The sequence below is a fragment of the Rhea americana genome, unplaced genomic scaffold (genome assembly GCF_003343005.1).
Source record: "Rhea americana isolate MKP2758 unplaced genomic scaffold, rheAme1 scaffold_92, whole genome shotgun sequence".
Classification (NCBI taxonomy): Eukaryota; Metazoa; Chordata; class Aves; order Rheiformes; family Rheidae; genus Rhea; species Rhea americana.
Window position 1 is genome coordinate 3077062 of NW_028187111.1, and position 23846 is coordinate 3100907.

Sequence of the window (23846 nt, forward strand, 5' to 3'; positions counted from 1 at the left end):
GAGAGAGAGAGAAGGAATAACTGCTCAGGTAGAACACTGCAAAACAAAATGAGCTCAAGCTCACAAGAACTTTATTTTGCTGGAAAAAAGTAAATGAAAATGTGGTTGCTTTGCATATTAACAACAGTATCATGTGAAAAATATGAGACAATAGTACGTTAATCTGTTTTATTCCGATCTACCAAGACCTCAGCTGATAAAGTAGGTGCAGCTTTGGATCTCTAAGAACAATATGGACTCCAAATGACAGCACCAAAATGACTGTTWAATGCATATGTTTCATTAGACTTGTTAAGTTTTATAAAGGCTATGGGCCTTCATAAAAGGGTATTTAGTATGTTCTGGTAATAAAAACTGTAATAAACTTCACACAAAAAAAAGATTATTAACAGCTTTAACTTGGGGTAAGAGAACTTAAGGTTAGAGTATCAAGAAAAACTGATGATAATAAGCACTGGAATATGCTAGGCTTTGAGGCTAAATTTATCCTTCTTCAGGACAGAAGGACTGGATTTTTCTTTCAGGCCTGYACTGTAACCAAGAGTAACCTTCAAYTTACTCTAACATACATATATTTTTATAATTTATACATGTGTTCCCTACTTTTTACTTAACTTTCAAGCAGAAAACATAACATTTAAGTGACAACAAATATAAAATTTGCAGCTGCCTAYGAAAAATTTCAGGAAAACTACTCTCCTACTACTGAGCACTGTTAGATAGCTAAGGGCTGCTTACAATAGCTTCCCCTCAGCAAAGTTCTGATTCTTTACCGTCATTCTGGTTCACAAACAAGATCTCTTGSTTTAGGTTTTCTTCTGTATATTATAATCAACAGATTTCCAATTTTAGCCTATGCTTTCCAGTGATGAGACTCAGTAAGCCAGGGTCACAGTACTTGAAGATTACTAAACYGCACAACACCTCTGAAACTGGCTCAACAGCGTTATCAAAACAGTACCCAGGAAGGACTGGTTCAATCCGCAAAGCCCGTGCAACAGTGTGCACACGGGCAGTAAATCCAGCACTACTAAAGGGCAGTGGCATCTCAGCAAATGATCAGCTCAGCTGCCCTGTGACAGTCCCTGGACACTGCAAAACGCTCCTCTCCCTTGCTACACAGAGAAACAGTATAGCCTGCACAGCCTGCACAGTTGCAGACTCTGGTGATCCTCACCAGAAAGCTAGTGTATACTCAGGGCTTAGACGCTCCATGTAACAGTTGAGTAGGTGCTGGCCTGCGCCGCAGCGCGCGCAGCGCTTGGCCTTCAGGTCTGTGCTGCGCTGTGCATGTCCTGTGGCTGCAGGATAAATTCACTCAGCTAAATCATAACAGAGGAGCCTGTAGGCAGCTCCCGCTTGGCATTGCCAACTACACCACCTGTGTGTCCTTGTCTTTATCTTAAAGTRAGGCAGCAAGCTCTCATATGAGCAGCCTTTTGCTTGACATCAGAAATAAATAGAATTGCTCTCCTCTAAGAAAATCCTGCAAGAGCTCTAAAGGCSATAATGTCAGTAAACTTCTCCATGGGTGTCTGGGGTCTGCACAGCATGCTGCACCCCAAGCGGAGGTCTGTCCTGCACAACTCAGGGGTCCCAGCATCCAAGGGACAGCAGATTATCCTTTTTCCTTCTTGTATTAGCTCCAATAATGTTATTTTAATTAATAACTGACAGAATCTGAGTGAGTGCACCCGTGCATTACACATACCACTGATACACACTATCTGCTAAATTGTTTAAACGAAAGCCAAAGCAGCGTTCTTCACCTTTACACAACAGTTTGCATCTGACTGCAGCAAAGAACACTCCCTGATGTTCTTGCCTTGTTTTCCCAGGCTCCAACAGATGCAGACTGAAAGGTGAAGAATATAAAACTGGAAGTTATTTTCTATGAGGAATTCTTGATCCTGACATTCTTTTCCATTGCTCCTAACAGTGGAGGACTTAGAAGGTATGCTGTAAGGCTAATACTTGCCCTTCCAGTGACTGGATAGAGGGAATGTGCTGATTTAAAAGAGAACTTATCTCCACCTGAGTTCATTTAACTAAGGATATTGATCATTACTTTAAAACACCACTCTCACAACCACAAACCAGCAGCATTCTTGATCCTCTGCACTTCTAAGCAGTTGCAGTAGTAGAGACAATTTTGCAGATGTAGAAGGTTACCAAAACCCACCTTCCCTGTCAAAATGCTGTCCAGAACCCAGGTTAAGGTATTTGTGGTCTCAGTTTGTTAAAAGTTTTTTTTTTTTTGATAAAACAAGTGAAATAGAACAACAATTGGCATAAAAAACATTAAGAATAAGGTATTTTTTTTAATTAAATAGGTTTTTAAACAAACACCTTTCTTTTTAATGAAAATGAAACCCTGTTATTTTTGTACAACAGCTGAGTGCCTCTCCTGGATTGAGCTGCTCTATACATAAAAGGAGTCTGACATACATCTAAGCATCTGTGAGCTTAATTTTTAACCATTTTAACAGGTTCTCCAGAGTCTTGGCATGCTTAGTATTCAGACAGTACGTAAGATCCAGAGGGGATTCTTACTACTGAACTTTAGACAACACAGGCATTAACATACGGGCTACCACTCAGGGCTCCCTTTACAGGCAACAGGCAAAGCAGCCCTGTTACAGAACACTATATACTGTTTTAAATGTCTGCCTCGTTAGGAGCCAAACTGCTTGCAAAGTGCTTCTCTAACACTACTGACTGCTAATAAAGCCTAGATAACAAGCTCAGGTGTAGACATTCAGTCTATAAACATTTTAAGTTGAGAGAGATGAATACTTCGCCTAGTATCAACGCTCCTGTTTGGAGGACAACTGCATCTCATTCATACAGTTGTATTACTGAACATTTTAAGGCCTTGTAAAGGTATTAAAAAAAAAAAAAAAACTAGCATTCAGACTAATTTCGGCTTCCTTCCACAGTCTTCAAAAYAGCAAAAGTGTTAGCTGCAGCTTCCCAAGCTGTCTTTTATTCTCATTTTATTAACTCATGAAAAGTGCCACTCTAATTGTTATTTTGCACCAGAGGTAGATGAGAGGATTTACAGTTTCAGATTGTGACTTGAAAGAGAAAGTAATAATACTCCAAACTTTCAGGTTTTCTCTGAGGATGAGAATTTGGGAGTCAATTCACAGAGCCAATCTTAGCTTTGTCACCAAGTTATTTCTAATTATGAACGTGTAAGTTGGATAGATACACGTCTATACACATGTATAACTAAGACCCCACCAAAACCCTGAATGTCAGTTATTGTCATTAGAGAAGAACACTGACACAATCATTAGTTCTTTTTAAATAATTAATTCTGCTGCCAATAAGTGCCAGCACATTTCAATGTTATACACGAAAATATAGTTTAGCGCAAGCACAACCATCAAATGCAGTTGACAAGGCAGTAAACAATATATTGTATTGCTTTTTATAACAAAGGGTTTTGCATACATTACATGCACACACAGAAGAAAGTTGCAATTCCACTCTAACATTGCCAGTTTTCTGATGTTTGAGTATTTATTGCCCACAGTTCTCAATCAAAGCCAGAAAGCTCCATTTAGATCTTACATGCCCATCACCGCTGTAACTTTTCTCACTGCTGTAACTCTTCTGGGGTCCAACATGTCAATAAGTTTCCCTGTCCGTATTGTCTCAACTGCTAGAACATGTGTGTCTGAGAAGCTAGTAGTAAAAGGTATTCTCAGTTGCTTCTTTTCTTATTAACATACTTCATTTTTCAGGGCAAATTTCTATCAAAAATTTCTATCAAAAATTTCTTCTCCTACTCAGATTGAGGGTCTTTCTCTATGCTTTTGCACCAGCTTTCCTTTTTAACAAAACTAACTTTTCTAAGTATTTTCAAATTAATTTTCCCTAATTCACAACAATCTGGCGAATTAAGCAATTTGTTTTGCTTCCACTTGAACACACAGGAATCAAGAGCTATTTTGCCCTAGAGCTACAACTAAATGAGGYGAACAGAATAAAAACAAAAACAAAACCCCAAATCACCTAACCTAGCTCTACTAGCACCTGCACCAATCACTTACTATACCTKGAAAGGCAGATACCTGAACAGAAAGAGGGCACAAAAGCAACCACTTGTTATCACTGCAACCCCAAACCAAAATGCTTACATATCTCCTTGGACACAAGATGAAGTACAGCACTACAAAGTTGCATGGTGTCCTCTCCTGCATGGTCCAAGGACTCCCTTTCAGACAGTTCATCATTTAAAAGTCACATCCAGCCTCATTTAGTGTTTGCTGTCTGCCTGATGCACATCCAAAGAGATTCACAAAAACATGGTAACACAGGTCAAAAACAAGAGAAATGTCTCCATTTCACAAGAAATTATGCAGCACTTACGAACAACTTACTTCAGGGCCAAAGAAAGCCAGACAGAAGATTACATTGGAAATAAGGGGGGGGGGGGAAACAGATTTGACAAAGGTTGTCAGCAAAATTCTGAAGTACTTCATTAAAAACAATGCAAGTCTTCTAAAGACCACAAAACACTGCCTTTCAAATTCCTAAATAAATGCAGCGCCTGATTTAACCCTGAAATAAAAAAGATGCTCTGTATCAAAATATATATATATATATACACACACACCCATGAGAGGTGATAATAGACAAAAAAAAGTAGGCTTCAACATATTCAGAAAACTAGTATGTAAAGCTGCACAAGAAGATAATTCAAGATAAAGATCTTGACAACAGGCGAGGGACTGGAACGTATCCTTGGAAGGGAAGGGGGAGTTCAGAAGCTCCAGAAATACTCTAGACGACCTTTTCTCTTCTTGCCTCCTCTCAAAAGATTATGTACTTGCTGGCAGCACAGCAATGAATAACATTTACCTTGAACCAATGCAGAGATAAACAACTATGAAGACAGTGAAAAAGATGCCTGCAGGGTTTGGGGAAGGGAGGAGGAGAATAAGGACTCACGGTTCATTCTGTTGGGGATTATGCTCCATGATGCACTCCAGGAAAACAAAAAGTTGGAGGGAGAATTTTCTGATAYGGACGAAACTGAATGGGAGTAATTACAGAAAGCAAGAAGTGAGCCCAATCTAAAGCTTTGGAGATGCTAGGATACAAGGGAAAACAGAGGCAATATGTTTTAACTGGGGCTAGGGAACCAGGGAGAAGGGTTCCAACTGTCTTATATGGTCAAACTAAAGAAATATGGTCTAGATTAATYGTAAAATAACTGCATAACTCATGAAGAATAACAGTCAAAGAATAGCTCACAGTTTGCTGTCAGACTGAGAGGGCATTTCAAGGGTCTGTCCTGGTTTGGTTTGCTTCTATTTAATACTTTCCATTAAAGATTTTGATCATGGAATGGTATATGTACATGCAATGTACTAGCAACACAAAACTGCAAAAGGTTGCAAATCCTTGGTATAGGGCAGAATTAGAATTCAAAACTGTCTTAATAAATCACAGAAATTGATAGAAGACAACAAGATGAAGTTTAATAAAGTCCAGAGTATCAGGCCTTTTATAATATTCACCCATACCAACACTTTAGCTTCTCCTGAACATTGCATAGGAAAGACTATTATGAGCCCTCAGATTAGCAGAATAGGGATGGAAACAAAATATAACTCCACTCCTCAGCATTTACACACTGCGACATTGGTGTTCTTTTAAGGACCTACACAGACCAGATCCAAGTGAGTTCTTGTGCTTGAGATTATACCACAAGTGATATCCTCTAATAAGATAGCTTCTGATAAAGATCAATAACTCCAAGCTTAACTGCTATCACTTGAACAGGGAAAGCATATCACACAGAATGTACYGAAAGACTTCACATCACAGCTGACAGCAGTTCTTAAACTAGGAGTCCTTACAAGTTGACGAGTCTGTTTTGACACTGAGAAATCATAGAGCATACCTACATGCAAACACTAGCATTAAAGAAAGTGATTTCATACAGCTTACATATTTACTGATGTACTTTCTTTTATTTCAGATGTTTCTTGTCACACATTCTTATCTAGGCAGTGATCTGAGGAGAAAAGAAAAATCCAAATGTATTCTTAGACACAGATTTCCAAAATTGATGTTCCTGTCTCTCAACATTCAGACACTTAGTGTCTTAATGCTCCTCCCAAAATCCATTATAAACAAACATACTGCCATTAACTGCAAATCCCTCAGCTCTCACAAGGAGTTTCAAATAGAGGGCGCACAGTGCTGGTTTTTTTGCTTTTGCCTTTCCTCAAGTGCCTACCCATGTTTGGTACCACAAAGGCTTCTGTCAGACTGAGCAGAATTAGCACAAGCCAAGGAGGCAAGTAGATTGATGCACAAAGTACCTCTCCAAGAGAAATAAGGTAATTTTAATTTGTATTCAACCTTATTTGGTATAAATGAGCTAAAACCTGAAAGTCAAATAAAAAGGGGTTAAGAAATAAGCTCTTACTCTTTTCCTGTACAGGTGGAATAGCAGCAGTGCAACAATGAACCTCAGTGTGATAAAACTCATCATCCATACTCAGAAGAGAAAGAAGCAGAGCATAAAAGACTCATTTTTGCCAAAGATAATAATCACTTTAATCCAAGAAACAAAAAGTAGAAAGAAATCTCAGAAATTTTAAAAGTGTCTTGTTTATAATTTTCTCTTCCAGTTGAATATGAATTGCAAAGACGAAAATTTAGAACAGTGCTAAACACTAGTAAGCTCAGCAGTATTTCTAAGGCATTACTTGTACTTATTGTTCATATCCAATGGGATCTGTAAGCTCAGTCACACAGATTTGGACACCCGCACAAAAACACTCAGCTAAACATATTCTGCTTCTAAAGTTTCAAGTCTAGCTAGGAAAGAAAAATAAAATAAAATAAAAAAAAAGCAAGCGTGAAGCAAAGGTGCCATGTACTTCCCATTTTGAAGATGGGGAACCAAAGTACTAAACCATCAAGCCATACATGAAAGGTAGCAGAAGGGAATCTCTGGAATTCATGCCCAGTGCATCAACCTGCAGGTTTCTACTGTAGATCTTAAATGCCAAGCAGTCATCCAAGGAACGTTTAGGAGGATCCATGGCATGGATCAAGTTCAAGCTCAGCCACATCCGATTCCACAACTGAAGCTGTTTGTCCCCACGTAAGGCCACATGCTTGACAATGCATGAACAGGTAAATACTCAAATTGAAGGTGCTAAGATTCAAATGATGATTAGGTAGGTTTTCATTTTGAAAGCCTAATATTAAACTAGTGAGGAGCAGAATGGCCTTCATTACTTGAGAGCAGCAAGTTCCTGCCTGTTCTACAAGTTACTGGTTTTATATATGGTGGATCAAGATAAAGAATTTAACGACAAGACCCTTTGCTGAGAGGAAAGACTAGACACAGGTGAACACATTCCTCAAGCCAAAACATTCAAACTTGCACATCCAATAATCAGTGCTCATACAAAAACTATTTGGATGCTTAACTATGTGTTCAACACAGAGATGCAAGTTTAATGCTTCAATACTCTGTCCAAAAAGATTACGCCAAATACCAACAGCCCAAATTCTTACGAAAAATTTTAGCTTAAAGTCAAATAAAGCAGTAGGTGACTATTACGTCCTCTTCTTTGCTAGCTTCTTTCAGATATTTTAAAGATTTTATATCAATACTTTTATATGTATTCTTGTATGCATCAACCTCTAATTATGATAGTTACTAACTTCTGACATTAAAAAAAATACATATGTTTTTAATTGACAGGGTCTCTTCTCAACAATTAAGGTCCTATATTCCTGTGATTTGGATCACAAAGCAGCAATAGCTATCTTACATAATAGTTATCTCTTCATTTCAGCCTGACTGAGGCAAACATCACCTGATCCTTTGTCTTTTATGGTCAAGCTGCACCAYTGTCCTCAACTCACTGCAAGTTCCTGCATCTGCTTCTTTTTACGCTTGATGGAAGACAAGCAAACACCTTTTATCAGTTTCACCAGCTCAGTGAAATTACTATGGAAATGTAAAAAGGCCTCTCTCCTCTCAACTCTAGAGAATTATGTAAGTTAGCTAATCATCTGTTTGCAACTTAAAACTACAYGCTTCAAGTATTCCCGTAATCGCAAACGGCAGCATTTATTTTCAGTTCTGCAGCACAACTGCTAAATACATTCACCTTCCTGTCCGTAAGAGCATTTTCAGAAAAATTTAACCTTTTTTCTTGGTCTGAACACAGCAAGTTGGATCATACAATTTCTGACTAAACAACAAAGACAAGACAGTCTGCCTCAGCTTCAAGTATAAGCACAACCAACAAACTATTAGGCACATTTAGTCCAGAGGAACAAGCAGGAGAGTGAAAGTAAAATTATTTAACAGTTCAGGAGGAAGGAAGAATTTTTTTTTGACCATGAAGAGGGGAAAATCTTCCATGATGCAATGTTAGATTGCCTTTCTCAGCTATTACACATTGAGCTTTTTCTTGTTATGCCAAAGCAGCTTCCCATTTCCTTCCTACACCCAGATTTCTTTTAATCATTGAAGATAGGATGCTGTGTTCTGTCAAAACGCCTTTCCCTGCCATCTCTGGTGGAGGGAAGTAACAGCTTTGCCAATCCTTTTGAAATGCAAATCTTCACCAAGTGCGTTTCATGCTTCTTGTTTTTGCCTCCTTCTGAAAATGGATAGGTGGAAAGTAGACTGCTTGCTTATTTTCTTATGAAATGAAGTCCTGTGCTTGTGATCCTCTTATCTCCCATTCTTCCCCCCCCCCCCGTTTCCTCCTTCCCAAATCTTGTATTTTTCAAGCAAGAAAGCTTGTTACCTCTAGATGAGAAAAAAAGCTGATCCTCCAGCAGTGTAATCAGTAATTTTTATCTGCATACCAACACAGCACCACAGAATTGTTTCCTTCAAATATTAACTATTTCTGTTAACTGGTGAGACCTTAACAGAATAAATATTCAGCCCATATGTTTCTTTTCACACGATTAAAAAACAATAAAAACAAGAAAACCCCACACTTCTTCCCCTGCTTGTTTTTGAGGAGCACTGACAGAGGAATAGCATTTTAATTAAAAAGGAGTACAATGAGAATGAGGAAGAAGCACAGAGACCAGTAATCTAATATAGCACAGTAGAAAAGAAACTCCTRAACACGACACTGCCAGGGAGCAAGGGAGTGTCAGTATGGAGACTCCTGGCATAGCTTGTTTTCTCCGGTTCAGTTTCAGCCCACAGTCACGGGGATGACGAAGAGAGAAGGATAATTGCTTCTTACAGTGAAAGAAATGTTCTGTGCAACAGGACAAAGTGCTTCAGACTTAAAGCCTTGTATGCTGAAGGAGATTCTCCTGAAGGCAGTGGCTATACTGAATTACTAGAATGGCTAAAGCAGGATTGGAAAAAATATATTTCAGTGCAACTGTACGATGAAGGAATTGCAATTCAGAGGTCTTTTCCCTCTTTCAGTAAAAAAATTAAAGAATTATGCTATTTGACAATGATTGTAAGTTCATACAGTCATGACTTAATGAATCTAATATCAAACTTTCAACAAGTTCAGTCAAATGTTCATGTTTAGAATTGTACTGTAACTAGCATGCACACACATCTGATCTTATTTGTGGGTTTATTTTTTTAAGGGGACTCAACAAAAAGCAAGCAATAAATATATTCCTACATGCATTCCCAATTGCATCTATTCCTCAGAAAACACAGTTAGCAAGAAACAGAAATAGCAGTATTGCTTGTGGAACATTTTTGTCCCTTCAGATATTTTAAATGCTTTATCTGCCTAACACTGGCATATCCTGTGGGTTCTTCATTTCAATTGTGTAAACTCTAGATGTGCTCAAGGCTGCACTTCTGATTAAAGAAAGCAACGTCAACCAACACACAGGCTGCGAGCAGGAAAGCAGTCTCTACAACTTGCACTTCTACTCCTCCCCTTCCTCTCTCCCTCCGCTCCCCAGCACTTTGCCATAGGCATGCATACTGGGCCACATCTAAGCAGAAAAACCAAAGTATAAGCCACTTGAGTTGGCTGCCAGTAGGCCACGTGTCCAGGTTCAGAAAGTATGTTTGAGACAAGATTTTCCAACTCGTACATTTATGCTCACAAAATTGCTTCAGAAACTGTGGAAGATTAAGCCCTCTTGTAGTTCAAGAGAAAGCTAACAGAAACAAAGAGCATTTGCTTCTATTTGTAACTTTGTCATCCACTCTGAAAACTCTAGACAAGCCTTAAATGCTGTGACCATGCTTCTCCATACACTACACGGATGTTACAATTAGCCGAAATGCTTAAGCGTACGCAATTTCCCTGCGGTCTGCATTCTTTCAGAAACCCAGCTGTCAAACTTCTAGCTTGTCTCCCATCTTGCTACAAGGAACCAGCACTTTAATAAAATGAACTCAAATACTGTTTTCAACTCAAGATTGCTGTGGCTAACCTCAGCTTTATATACCACATACAAGGCCCAGACTGAATCTGGCAGCTGGGGACATAAATAGTCTCGTACTCGTAAATGAAAGGAAGCAGATCTCCAGATGGCAGGGCACATAGGGGTGGCAACTGCAAAAAGCATGTGCTTGGCATGTACGGTGGTGGCATCACTGCCAGATATCAAGCATCTCCATCAGGGCACCTACTCTAGTTTAATTTGCTCTTCTCCTGCAAGCAACTTCGACTCTCAATACTTGGCAATTTTGAAAGCTGGCTAGCAGAAGCTATATGCTCGTTGTCTCATTGCAACCCCTGCAGCACAGCTGATTAGATCACTATAGAAACCCCATGTTTTTAAACTCTCATTCATACAGTTGATATTTCTTCATAAGCTGGAACATCCATTAGGTCTGTACTGACACGATAACAGAAAGAGCAGCTTGAACACTGCCAGAGGGAAAACTTAATTTTTCAGACAATGTAATGGATTAGTGGGAAAGGGTAATTGCCCAAGCCCACATACCAAGATTCAAATGTATACAACTTGAGTAGAGAATAAGTAGCAACATGGACCAGCTTTGACCTTTTTAGCACATGTTGCTAAAAAGAATACATGCCTTTAAAGTGTGTTGGAGGTGTGGGGTTGGGGGGGGGAACATCCAAGAAAATTAAAAGTTCTTTACCAAAGTAGCAAGAGAAGGACTCTCTTCCCACGCCAGTTTCCACTGCGCAAGAATACAAGATTTCACTTTCCTATCATAACTAGTTTTCCTATAGTTGTTTTCAAATTCAGGCATGGAAAAAAAAATGAATGAACAGAGTACTTCACTAGAAATACTGTAAATTAGGCCTTCCCAAGCCATTGCTCCTAGAAAAAAAAAAAAAGACTGAACTTGAAACAGAAGGAGGTGGATGTTACCATTTCTACTTCTATTTTGGAGGACCTATTTTTCATCCTCAGAAAACTGTAAAATCCTTTTTATGACTCCAAATATTCAAAACAAGTAAGAACTACTTCCCAGTATTGCAAGACTTACTCATAGACTCAATAAGGGTCATACTGATGACCATTTCCATTGTTAGTGAACTATGAATCATCATTTTTGACCACCTTAAATAAAATACAACCATATCTCACCACCCAGAAAACACTAATAATGCATCAGTATCACACCTGGCCTKCACTGCACACTGCGAGACATATTTCAGTACATCATGGACACACTTGAGCCTCTAACTTCTATCCTGACAACAGCACTTAAGGAGAAAACACGTCATGCTGTATTACTCCGATACAGAACTGAAAAAACAGAAATACACTAGCTTTTTTCAGGCCAAGGCCTAAGTACTGCTATGCAAGGACAGTTCAGGGGCCCAGTCAGCAAGCAGTTTGAAGCCCACTTCTCTAGAGCATAGTGGTAAAGGATGCCACCAGGAAGTAAGAGGCATGGGATGAGACGCAAGCTACTAAGCTCTTCAAGGAGGCCACAACAGGGATCAACGGAGAATGAAGCATGCAAGGTGCTTTAAGGGTGTAACAGTGCTGTAACTCACTCAGTTGTGAAATGGCAACTTGATAGTAACTTGTGATCTATACAAACAGCTGTCCATATGTATTTATTTCCTGGGCACGGTTTAGGTAGCGAACTCCAGAGAATTCGCAAGACACAAAGTCTGCCTTTGCATTACACAGAAATAACAGTAATCTAGGTTTCATGCTACAGCTTTCCCTTCCTGCTGACTAGAGTTTGTAATTAGAAAAGGGAAGCAATTTAACATTTTATATCTTAAAAAAGAAAAACACCCTCAGAACCAGTAGTTGATATTACCTAGAGGAACACCATGAGTTACTCATTCATCTCAGCATGCYGGCCAATTTTAGCCCAATAAATTAAAGATGCTGTAACAGAATTTCTTGAGCATCCAAAAACACTTCTTGAAAGGGTAAATTAAAAGTTCCAAAACAAAAGGCTGCATGAAACAGGTGAATATTAATGGCTAGGAAGTGCTAGATTTAATCTATATTCAGTATAAGAATGGAAGAGAAAGGAATCCTTTCCTCTTCACAGTAGTAGCTCTTTTTGCTTCAGCTCATATGCACACTCTCAGCCGCTCTGACCTGATAAAGATTTTCCTCCTGTTCTACAACTTTCCCTGCTTATCCATAGCAGTTGGACACCAGGAATACTCAGAGAAGTTAATTAGGAATTCAAGACTTTAGGCTTTCTTTTTTAAACTTCAGCCAAGAAGATCGGGCCAAAATACCAGCTGGGGCACTTAAATTGCATCCATCAGTACAAGCAACACCACCACAAGCAGCAGAATTCTAGATGTGCTCCTGATCTAACTTACAAACAGATACCTGTGCCTAAAGGGATGACACACTTGGCAAATGGTATTACCAGGCATACAGCTTCAAAAGAACAGCAAATTCACATAGTAGGAGATAGGAATGTTGCAGGTCTAGCTTTCAGGAGATCACTGGAAGTGATTTAGCAATGTTCACAGCAAATCAGAGACCTTCTTGCTGTTATCTATTTGGATTTTCAAAGCCAAGAGAAGTGTTAAAGTGATGCCCTTTATTTGAAGGGCAAATATTTTCTGCATTTTTAATGGTAAGAGCTCCCTAGACAGAAATGGTATCAATACTGTAAGTCAGGACGTGCATTTATCAGATTTTTATTTTGCTGTGCCTTCTAAATAATAAAAAGAAAGGTCAATTTAGAATACAAGAGGTGGCCAGCCATCACTCTGAAGCCACAGCTCTAGGAAGTCACTGATTTTGCCTTAAAAAGAGGCCCTTATAATTCTCCAGCCTGATGTTCTGCACAGCACAGGCCCTAATATTACCTTCAGCAATTTCTTCAAACTCAGTAATTTGTGGCTGGACTAGAACATATCTTTCAGAACAGTATCTAATCTGAAATGAATGAGTTCAAATCACAGATAATGTACACAYCCCTCATAACTCATTCTAAAGAGAATTCTTGCTTTCAGAAAAAAGTATGCAATATGTGTATTTCAGTTCTTCTTTCCTTGTAGCTCCAGGCCTTATCAAGCTGAAGCACAGCAAAGCTGACAGGAATATTCTTGCAGCTTCTGCCAGAAGTCTGAATAGAAACAGAGAAAAACTGAGCAGAGTATGGGCAGTTTCTCTCTGTTGGTGTTTGCCAGAAGCTCTGTGTGGCAGCACAGACAAAAAAAAAATATATGCCTGTAAAGTCAAGAAAAAAAAAATCACATTGATGGATTTGTATATACTTGGAAAGCTAACTACAAAAAAAGAAAAAAAGAAAGTGACCTTCAGAGAATCTGAAGTTGTTTGAAACTGAATTGCCCCAAATTCTCTTTTTCATGGCAAGTTTCTGGTATGCCAGTTTACCAGATGACTTTTAGGTCCCAATTTTGCCTGGTAAAGCCTTTAAATTTTTGTAGTAGTAATACTAAATAGCACACTACATAGCAGTGCACTGTAGACAGAGCCATCCAGAACACCTGTTCTACAAGTCATTGAAGTGTAAGGACAAGAATCAACAGCATTAAAAAAAAMMAAAAMMAAMMAAMMAAAACAGGAGTGACTACATTGCTCGGATATATCATGGAATAAATGGTTCTTAGTGATTTTTGTTTGATAGTTGAAAGGGAGAGAACAGAAAAAGGAATGTATCAGAAATGGACAMAAGAGCTGCAGAAGAAAAGACAAGGGAACAGGGAAAAGGAAAAAGTATAAGAAAAAATTAACAAGATATATAGGGCAGGCTCAGAAGTAATTTGAATCAGAGGAGGAAGATTTGAAGCTAGTGCAGAAATTTGCCTGAGGAAGTGGAAATTCAAAACAGCAAGAGAAGATGGATGTGTTCTGAAGAGCTCATTGGGACACAGCGAGAAGCTGAGCAATCAGAAGAAACGACAGTGGCTCCAGAAGTCAATACACAAAAATCAAGATAAAATTAAAGACTAGTCAAATTTCTAGCATCTGCAACAGGGCCCAAACCATACAGAAGCTCAGCTGTATAGATGCTGCCTCATGTAGTCTAAGCTGCCTTGCAACAGAGAAACAGCCTCTGAACACATTACATGCAATTCTAACATGCAGTTCTACCATGAAGTACACAAATGGCATATGTGGGACTGAAAGTAAAAACAAGCAGAGTTAAAATGAAACACAGCCCTTTGAATTCCTTTCTACAATGCTTATTTCCACCTTTAATCCCTTCTTCCCTGCTTATAATATCAGCAAACAGAGTAAGAAAGTGTTTCAAATACACAGTATGTTACTATTACCATGYATGCGCAAACAGCAGGATAGCAGTATCCAAAACCATTCACCAAACCAGGAGGAAACTGTAGTAAGGCAAAGAGGAAGCACATAGGTAGCTGCTATGATTTCCAGTAATGTCAAAAGGATCTAATAATTATAATCACAATTAAGAACATCCTAACATCATCATCTTTCTAATTCATGTTACCCATATACCTTCCATCCTCCCCTTCCCACTATTATTCAAGTCTTACCTAACTGAATTTTATGGCAAGGAAATTTAATGTATGGATACATGCAAGAGAAACCAATTGTAGTTAACAGTTCACCATTAACATCTGTATTGTCCTCCACAGTAACAGAAATTAAAGAAAAATGCAAGACTGCAGGAAAATTACATTGAGAAGGCAGAAAAGGAGAACAGAGAAAAGAAATTACTACATCATTCCTTACATTTGCTTTCTAACTTCAAGTTCCTTGCTACCCTGCTAATTATCCTTATGCAGTTTGGTATTTAGAATACTTAACAAAGGAAATCCATTCCACGAGAAAACAAAAACAAAAACCCAAACCGCAGAGCTTAATATTGGTCAATATAATTCACTGTGGGATCTTGTTTTTCTCACTCCTTCACTTCAATCTTACTCTCTTTTGCAGTTTCTAGTCACACAGTTTTTCAAATTTACATTGAATCTGACAATCAACTCTAGGACCACACTAGATTTACAAATATGATTAGGGTATGAAAACAAGACAGATCAAAAAGACCTTCCCCAGCCAGACCCAATCAATCATGCTACAGAACAGAGCGCATGAAAATAACTTGCAATTCGGTAACATTTAACAAATTCATCAGCCTAAATCTGTATATATAGCAAAAAGAGGGCAGCACCCTCTACTGGGTAAGAAAATGCAGCTTCTCACATCCCTCCCCTCTGCCCTCCAAAGAACACAACTTGCAAGGGAAAAGGAATATACTTGTGCACATTTAGTCTCCAACATCTTAAAAATAAATTCAATCTATGTGATGGTATTGAGTTATTTACATCGCTTTTACAGGAACTGGCCAACTACTAAAAGTAGTTTCTACTTCTAAAAGCATAGAGGAAAAAAATTCTTCCCATAGGTCTCCATAAGGGAGAGATGAAGTAATATCCTATGTCTAGACAAAACACCTGAAAACCCAGTGTCCCTTATGTTCTCTTGTCAGCCAAGGTCTAGAAATAGCTAGAGTTCAGCAGTTGTATTTGCAATGTGTGTTTAACATCTGACTTCCCTTACTGCTCTTCAATTAAGTTATTTCCTGTACATCTCTGCCTCAGGAGACAGCCCTTACCTTGTTTAAAGGTCCAGCTGTAGCTTTCCACCTGCATGAGGCTTCAGCACAATGACAACTGCAAACAGCTGCTAGCATGTGTACAGAACAAACAACAACAGAGTGGCCAAGTATTAGATTATAGGTCAAAAAGCAAATAACGACACAAATCAGAGGTAATGGTCAGTAATAGGGTCTTCAGGGAAGATTACAGAATCTTTTCTCTTTCCCGGTCACCCCATCAGAAATTCAAGACTAGAAGTAACACTTGATTCATGTGGCATTCCTTTTTTCCTTCTATAGATCTCAAAGCATTCACAAAGTTGATAAGAACTGTCAGTCCAGTGTAACAATTCAGTTTGCAGCAATTCCTATGAAAGGTGCTGGAAGGTCAATAGATAAGATGCCACTGTGCAACCCCATGAATCAAAGTTCTTCTTAGCTCTGTTTTCTAAAATAAACATTGGCAATATAAAAGCACAGTGTGTTCCACTTACTTGTCTTTAAAAGCAGCAGACAATAGTACTGCTTCCAGAGAGGCAGCAGTAAAAGCTACCACTAGAAAGTGTGAAATCTGGGGATCTATTTAAGCTCTTCAGTTAGAATAGATGGGTCCAAAACTTATGACCTGGGCATGTTGTGCTTAGAGCTGGAAAGCACTCACTGATCRTACAGTAAAATGACTCTTCCAACACACTGCACATTTTTTACTTTTGAAAAGATCCCTTTGTTAGCTAAGGTAGAAGCAAGACTTTCTTTCACCTTCACTTTCACCAACTCAGTTTCTTTTAACATTCTATACTATCCTCGAACTTCTTAAGAGTACCAATTTGTTCAAACTTGACTGTATAATAAATTTTGGGGGGAGTTTTGTATTGAGATGTTCAATGGCAGAAAAGGGGATGGAAAAAAATACTGTAAAGTTACTTYAAAAACTAGGAGGTTGCACTCTGAAAAAGACGATTACACTACTTTAAATCTACRCTTAAAATTACTTTAGTGACACTCAGCCTAAAATTTGTGATCCTTATTTCTTCCCCCACTTACTCTCTCTCTGCTTTAATGATTCAAAGAAGATTATAACCTGACTTAGGCAACAGTACCTGACAACTGACTTCTGTCTGACTATAGACACTTCAACCTGTTTGCCATAAACCACATACATGCATAGTTCCAGAACAAGGGTTTTCATTTGCATCTGAAGAAAGAGATCCTTGCTTTTGGCAACCTACCACAGAAACCTACATGGTTTTTAATTGCATTTTTAGSTGAGTGAAAGAAGGGTCATCTCACATACATAGAAAGACTCTACAATATTCACCTTCTTGTGTGAGAAAAGCCCTGAAAGACAGATGCAACATTTAAATCATCACTGCAGGCCTCTACAGTAATKCCTAATCCTACTGTATAAAGGCCACTGGTTACAGCTCAGAATTTCAATAGGAGAATTCACCCAAGAGAAAGCTTTAAATGTGTTTTTGTTAATTTTTAATCACCATTTGTCCAAGTCAGAATAGCAGCACAAAACTTCTGCATTGCTTAAGTCATTTGGCCTAGAAGACTACAAATGCTCCAAGTTTTTAACTTTGAATTCCAAGAAGGCAAAAAGAAAGGCAAAGAGAAAACATGACAAGAGGTTTTCGGACAAAAAAAGTTCACAACATCAAGGAACAGAGAAGGCAGAAAAATAGCACAGGTGCAGTACAGCACTTCACAGTGAAGGGTAGAAACAATTTGATTAAGGAAAAGATTCTTCTGCAGCTCCTTAAAAACTTCACAGAAAAAAAAAAAAGCCTGAACAAAATGCTGTCTCTCATCCATGTTCAGAGAATACAATGAATCAACTGTTCCTTTGTTCAAGCAGATCATGGGTAATTAAGATTTTGATTTTGTGGGTGGAGTTTAAAAAAAAAAAAGTTTTACAAGTCTTCATTTCTCATCCCTGCTTCTCAGTCACATACAGAATCATTTAATTAAGATGCATCAACACTGAGAGGACAAGTACACTTGCCTATCTGCTCAAAAATATCTTCTTAATAAATTGGATGAACAATACCCAAAGCATGTCTCTGTGCCCTGAAAACCTGCCCTTCTTGCTATGAATTATTTTCTCTCAGCAGACACACTTCCACCCTTCAAATACTTCAATAACAATGACTTCTGGTAAAAAAAAACAAACATCTCAGTTTATTCATAAATGGAGTAAAATACAGAGCTGAAAAACCCTCCACTTGACAGCCTGTCACCTACATGAAGCAGACCTGCTGAAGTCTAGAGACAGACACAGATGCTGTGTAACAATTAAAGAGCACTGCAAATTCAATTCATGGACAGACTTTACAAGCACTCTTAATTCACAAATGGCTGCAGAATAATTACTGGCACAGACAGATGTTGAAAACATCTTCACCATTACTGATAAAGAAGTGGAAAAGAGATAAATTCCCCTTCTAGCCCTTCCTTCATTCTACAACAGCAGAGATTGCTTCGGAGTTTCAATTAGTGAAGAGGAAAGAAACAGAAGAAACAAGGAAATCTAAACTATCCCAGCTCTGAGAGACAAGGGCATGGAAAAAGCCAAGGAGCAGATAAAATTGGATGCCTTTTAACAACAGATTGCCATTTTACATGCAGCCTAGTGCAGACRAAGCTTTCCACGCTCTACCTATTCCGTAGACTGAAGAACTTGAGCCCCACAGATGTTTTAATTCATGAAGCTTTATCAACATGGCTGCAGTCCAGAAGCAGCTCAGATCAACTATGACTGAAAATCATACGGCTTTCAGCTACCCTTTAGCAGCTGGACTGCCACRAGTTTCAATGAGAGAGATTTATGCTAGCACTGGTAAGGGCAAAAGACATCCTTGAAAAAGTATGGCTACTCACTGCCTAAAAACCTCTGGTGCTTCTAGATACTTTGTCCGGAAGTTCTCCAACATCTTAGTTCTTCACTAATATGGAATTCCAGAGGAAAAGAAAATCCACGTGGACAACACAACCTACCGCAACATAAAGCAGCCATTTTCACCATTAAAATTGCCAATGAGTTACACAGAGTGGAAAGGACAAGCAGGTACCTCCTTGTTTGGAAGGAGTTACTACGACCCCTTAAATAGAGACAGCCCCATCCAAACTGGTATTCCACATGAAAGATCCCAAGAATCAACAGCATCATCATGCACTGTCTAGATATTGAAAGTTACACAAGGAGAAACAGAGGCTGCAAACTGTAGACAAATATATTCTTAGTGACATGAAATAAAATGTAAACTGGTTATTCTGTTTATTAACAGACAGAAACCTACTGACAATTACTGGAAAAAAAACAGCATCTGACCCTTCCAACAGTGTAACTGCAAAAAAAGTGTGCCACTGACTGATTTTGCATTGTGAAGATAGCAAGACAGTGCCCATACTACAGACTGACTCATCCRGCCTTGCTGTCAAAGTTAATTCCCAACATTACTGTCTTCTGCACCTTTTTCAAGAGCCAGGTCTCTGCTCTTAGAACTCAGTGCCAAAGTAGCCCTCGAGAAGTTGTCTATGGAGGTGTTACAGGTCCTCACGGGATGACTGTCTTACACTCCCAACAACACAAGATGGTTGTTTCGCAGGCCCAGCTACTTTTACGCTCTGCACAGGTTCTGCTCTTCCCTTACTAAAAGAAAAGGCGTAAGCACTGTTCCCCTTGGGCCTGACACCTGTGACTGCAGATGCCACTGTAAAGACCGCATGTAATACAGTAGTCGGTATAGAAAATCCGTGGTGACACTGCCGGTTTGGGTGCCCCGCGAGGCAATAACTTCTGTTCAGAGAGCTCTGCCGAGTTACAGCAACACAGGACATTTGACTTGGTGAACCACTTCTCTAGTGCTTTCCAGGTCTGTTGGGAGCCGCACAGCTTTTGATCTTTGGAAGCAGGCATGTTTCCTTCCCCAAAACAGACCAGACATCTGCTGCAACTCTAAAGGCCTCAAACCCACTACACAGTGAATTTACATAGCTTCTCACTACGGTAATTGACACAAAGCACCATGTGCCAGTATTTCTGTGAACTGACTTTAGTTCTTCTTGTTTTTCTCTAAGAACAGTAAAATCGGACAAAATACAAAAGAAAAAAAAACTAATTTAAAAAGGTGAACATCTGGCACCCAACCCCCATCTTCCCACTCAAAGTAACCCCTGACTAAAGTAGAGAGAGTTGGAACTCATTAGGTCACACCTTATTGCTTTGAGCAGTCAGTGAAAACAGAGGGAACTTCATAGCTGCTCTTTCTTTTTTTCTCCTTGGCAAAGATGCAAAATACTTCAACTGCCCCAGTATACAGTGTCACTCAGAAAAGACTCTGGTTTCATACACGAGATGCATATGCAAGAGGCACACATGAACCATCACTGAGGCACATACTTTGTGGGGGAAAAAAATCATTTATTCACAATCATGAACAAGACTAATATAACTTTCATGAGAGTGCAGCACACTGGGGAAACAAGGTTGTACAGTATAATGAAATAGCTAAAAGAAAATTAAACAGTAACAACTTACTCTTTGCATGTTCATGTTTAAATTACAGATTTTCCACATACTACAGTCAACCACACACACACACATCCTTWCAGCAAACTACCAGTAAGCCACACTGTTTGCAGGCAAGATTAGGTTATATTGAAAAGCTGTCAGCTAATAAGAATGATAGACTGCTTTATTCTGCCTTGAATTTCATTGTGATAACAGACCTCCACTGCCACTCAAGCATTTCTACAGGCATTCTACCAATATCACTAATTGCCTGTACAGACTATTCAAAAATTACTGCATCCATCAYCAAAACTCAGCTACCAGTGGGGCAGCAAAATGCAACTGCTCATTATTAGGTCACAGTAATGATTTGAAGTATCTGGGTTTTTTTGTATGTTGCTCAAACATTTAGCACCTGCAGAAACATAGTGCCCCCTAGCTCCCACAGGACTCATGAGAATTATCAGTGCTATGTAAGTCTGCATTTCCTGCATATCTGACACCTGCACAACAAAGGAGACAACAAAARCTATTTGTCAGCTAGGCACTTACCTGTCCTGGGGTCAAACAGCTGATTGGCCTCCAAGTCTGTGAAAGTGCTGAAGCAAATGGGGCATTTAAAAGAGGCGCGATTGGTGGAGTCTCTTTCATCGGTCTCAATCCTTCTCCTCATGTGGTCCAGCTTGTACTTCACCACATTAACCAGAAGGCGGTAGTTGATGAAGTAGTAGTTATGACGGGTGGTTTTGCCATCTGGAGCTGTCTCTACCCTCATCCTACATTTGATGAACTTGTCACCCTTGAGAGTGTTGAGGACAGCCCGCAACTGCTTCCTGTCAAACTTCAGGAGCTCCAGCATGTCCTCTTCCTTCACGCAGGGATTCCGGATGAGAATGTCCAGAGCCAAAGCATGTTCAATGCCATAAAAACCACGAACCACATATTTGGCAAGGCGTTTGAGGGCTGCTGGGACTTCAGTGAGGACGTCTGGGTCAGTCATATCAGGTTCAGATCCTGAGCTTCATGTATACTGCAGTGAAAAAAATACAGATTTTTAGCTAGTTTTCTGATCTCAGTAGTTTTGATTCAATTACCTACAGACAAGGAAAAGGGTTGTTTTCCATCTCCATTTTCCAGCCCTGAAAGTTCTCTTTTGATGTTAATAATGTCAACACTACAAAAGTAAAATTAGAAACCTCTCTAATGAGGCCTCTTTCATTCACAAAAAAAAAATGGTTGAAATTTAAGAAAGCACAAAGAATTGCTACCATAAGGCTTGGGAGATTTCTGTACTACCCAACAGAACCAATGGAGTTGAAATAAGAAATCTATCTTGAAGCTAGAGCTCCAGTAGACAGCCTTATGACCTGCTGAGACTTGTAGCTAGAGAGAAGAAAAACGCTACAAGAACAAAGGTCCTAAAACAATCCAAAAAAACAGTCCCATATCCTATATCATGTCACTAGATCACATTAAAAATATGCTCGCCTGCTTCTGTTCCTCAGATATCACTGGGCAGAGATCTTCCGCAAGGACAGCTTGCTACTACAGATGGGTATATATTCAGCAAAGGCTCCCAGATGTGCCGTAAAAAAAGATGAGCTTATTACTTACTTCTTGATAAACAGATTATAGTCAACTGTCTGCAGCATGACAACTATTAGTACTATGAATTACTACATCACAAAGAGCTTCAGCCTTGATCCTAGATGAACAGACATTTCCTTCCAGAAGGCTGATCCCTCATTTAAAGTGTCTTATATTCAGGCCTTAGAATCCTAGGGATAATATAACAGAATAAACAAAGATCAAGACTTGCTCAACATGAAGGGCTGGATCTGTTAAAAAGAAGTAATGTTAGAAGCATAAGAAAGGTCAATAACGTATCCTTTGAGTTACTCATGAAAACTTACTGTACTGTCTGTGACAATGCAATAACTTCTAAAGAAATAATGTATTTCTACTTCATTTTTCTTCAGTTTAACATAAAATGGCATAAATTGTCATGGCAATTATACTCCCTTGTACATCACATACGCATTTTTGCATCATGCAAGRAATTCATTCTGTTGTCACATCTCTCACAGATACAAGAAACTGTAGCTGAGAACCAAATCCTAGCATACAACTCACAGCAGCAACCTTTCTAAAGTAATTATTTTTGTCCAGTGGAAAAGGAAGCAACTCAATATGGCATGATAAGGCACAGAGCAAAGGTTTACCATGCTGTCACAAGGTGGCTTGTGCATTTTCCCCTCTATTCTGTCAAGATTACCAATTTGTAAGCAATAATAAAATTCCCTCTTCGCTCACCCTGCACTTTGACTTCAGCGTATGAAAGGTTCAAGATAAAGATGGACTATTATAGGTGTCTTTGAAGCACTGATTCAGAGGTTAGTATTTCCAGGTACTCTTCACACAAAACTGAAGTCTCCTATTTCAGGATGCAACTTTTATATTCCTTTAGGATATGGATAACCACTTCTTCAGCAAAAGGATCCTTCAACTGTTGGGGGGGAGGGGGGAGAATAGGACAGGAACACAACCTGAAGCTCTGTAGCTCTGTTTGTCCTTCAACACTGAASAATTTCTGTTGGTGAACTAACATAAATAGTAAAATCCTGCCATTCTCAGTTTTCACATCTGTTAGATGTTTTACACACTGAATACATAACTCCCCAGCAATCAAGTCTCAAATAAAGGAAGAGACTGACAATAGAAAAATGAATCTGAATGGAAGTCTCATTTTTTCACCACTACCATAAAACATCTAATCACCACAGRAGTTTTCTATGGTCTCCACACTAACAGTGCAGCTCCCTGGAATCACCAAGCTCAAGGTTTAACTAGGCAGCTGTTGACTAACTTCCATCAGCTATGATTACTTAAAACTTCTAATCATTTTTCTCAGTAATTTGCTTTATTTGTGCAACAATACCACACTCCACTGAACCCACCTTAAAGAAACATCATCCACTGATGCTTTATTTTTCTTGATTCCCCACTCTCTTCTCTCACTCCTCTTCTGCAGCTGAGGAAGGCTAGTCCTCAGACAAACTGATGCCAAACTGACCAAAAGCAAGGGCTAAACAAGATCTTTATGATGCAGGTTGTATTTCACAAGATTTAGGGTGAGTACAATTGCAAAATGATTAGACTTTGTATTGTGGAGCTCAGTGGTTAAATAAAGTTGTCCTGTCTTTTCCACCCTTCAATTAGAAAAACTGCTTTTGTTCATTTCTAAAATCCTTCCTCTTTCAAATGTTCCCTTTAACTTAAGACCAAATGCTATTCAGCTGGTTGGCAGGCTGAGAAGGGCCTGAG

At 39.0% G+C, this 23846-nt stretch overlaps 1 protein-coding gene across 2 annotated transcripts in view; it reads right to left on the minus strand.

The window, feature by feature from the left end:
- The window catches only part of GTF2E1 (general transcription factor IIE subunit 1), a 55500-nt gene that overhangs the window by 25203 nt on the left and 6451 nt on the right, over positions 1–23846 (minus strand). For both annotated transcript variants that reach the window (XM_085324674.1, XM_085324675.1), the window contains one exon: positions 21075–21552. In XM_085324674.1, coding sequence (XP_085180800.1) covers positions 21075–21522 — 448 coding nt within the window. In that variant the 5' untranslated portion in view covers positions 21523–21552. The remainder of the gene's footprint in view (positions 1–21074; positions 21553–23846) is intronic.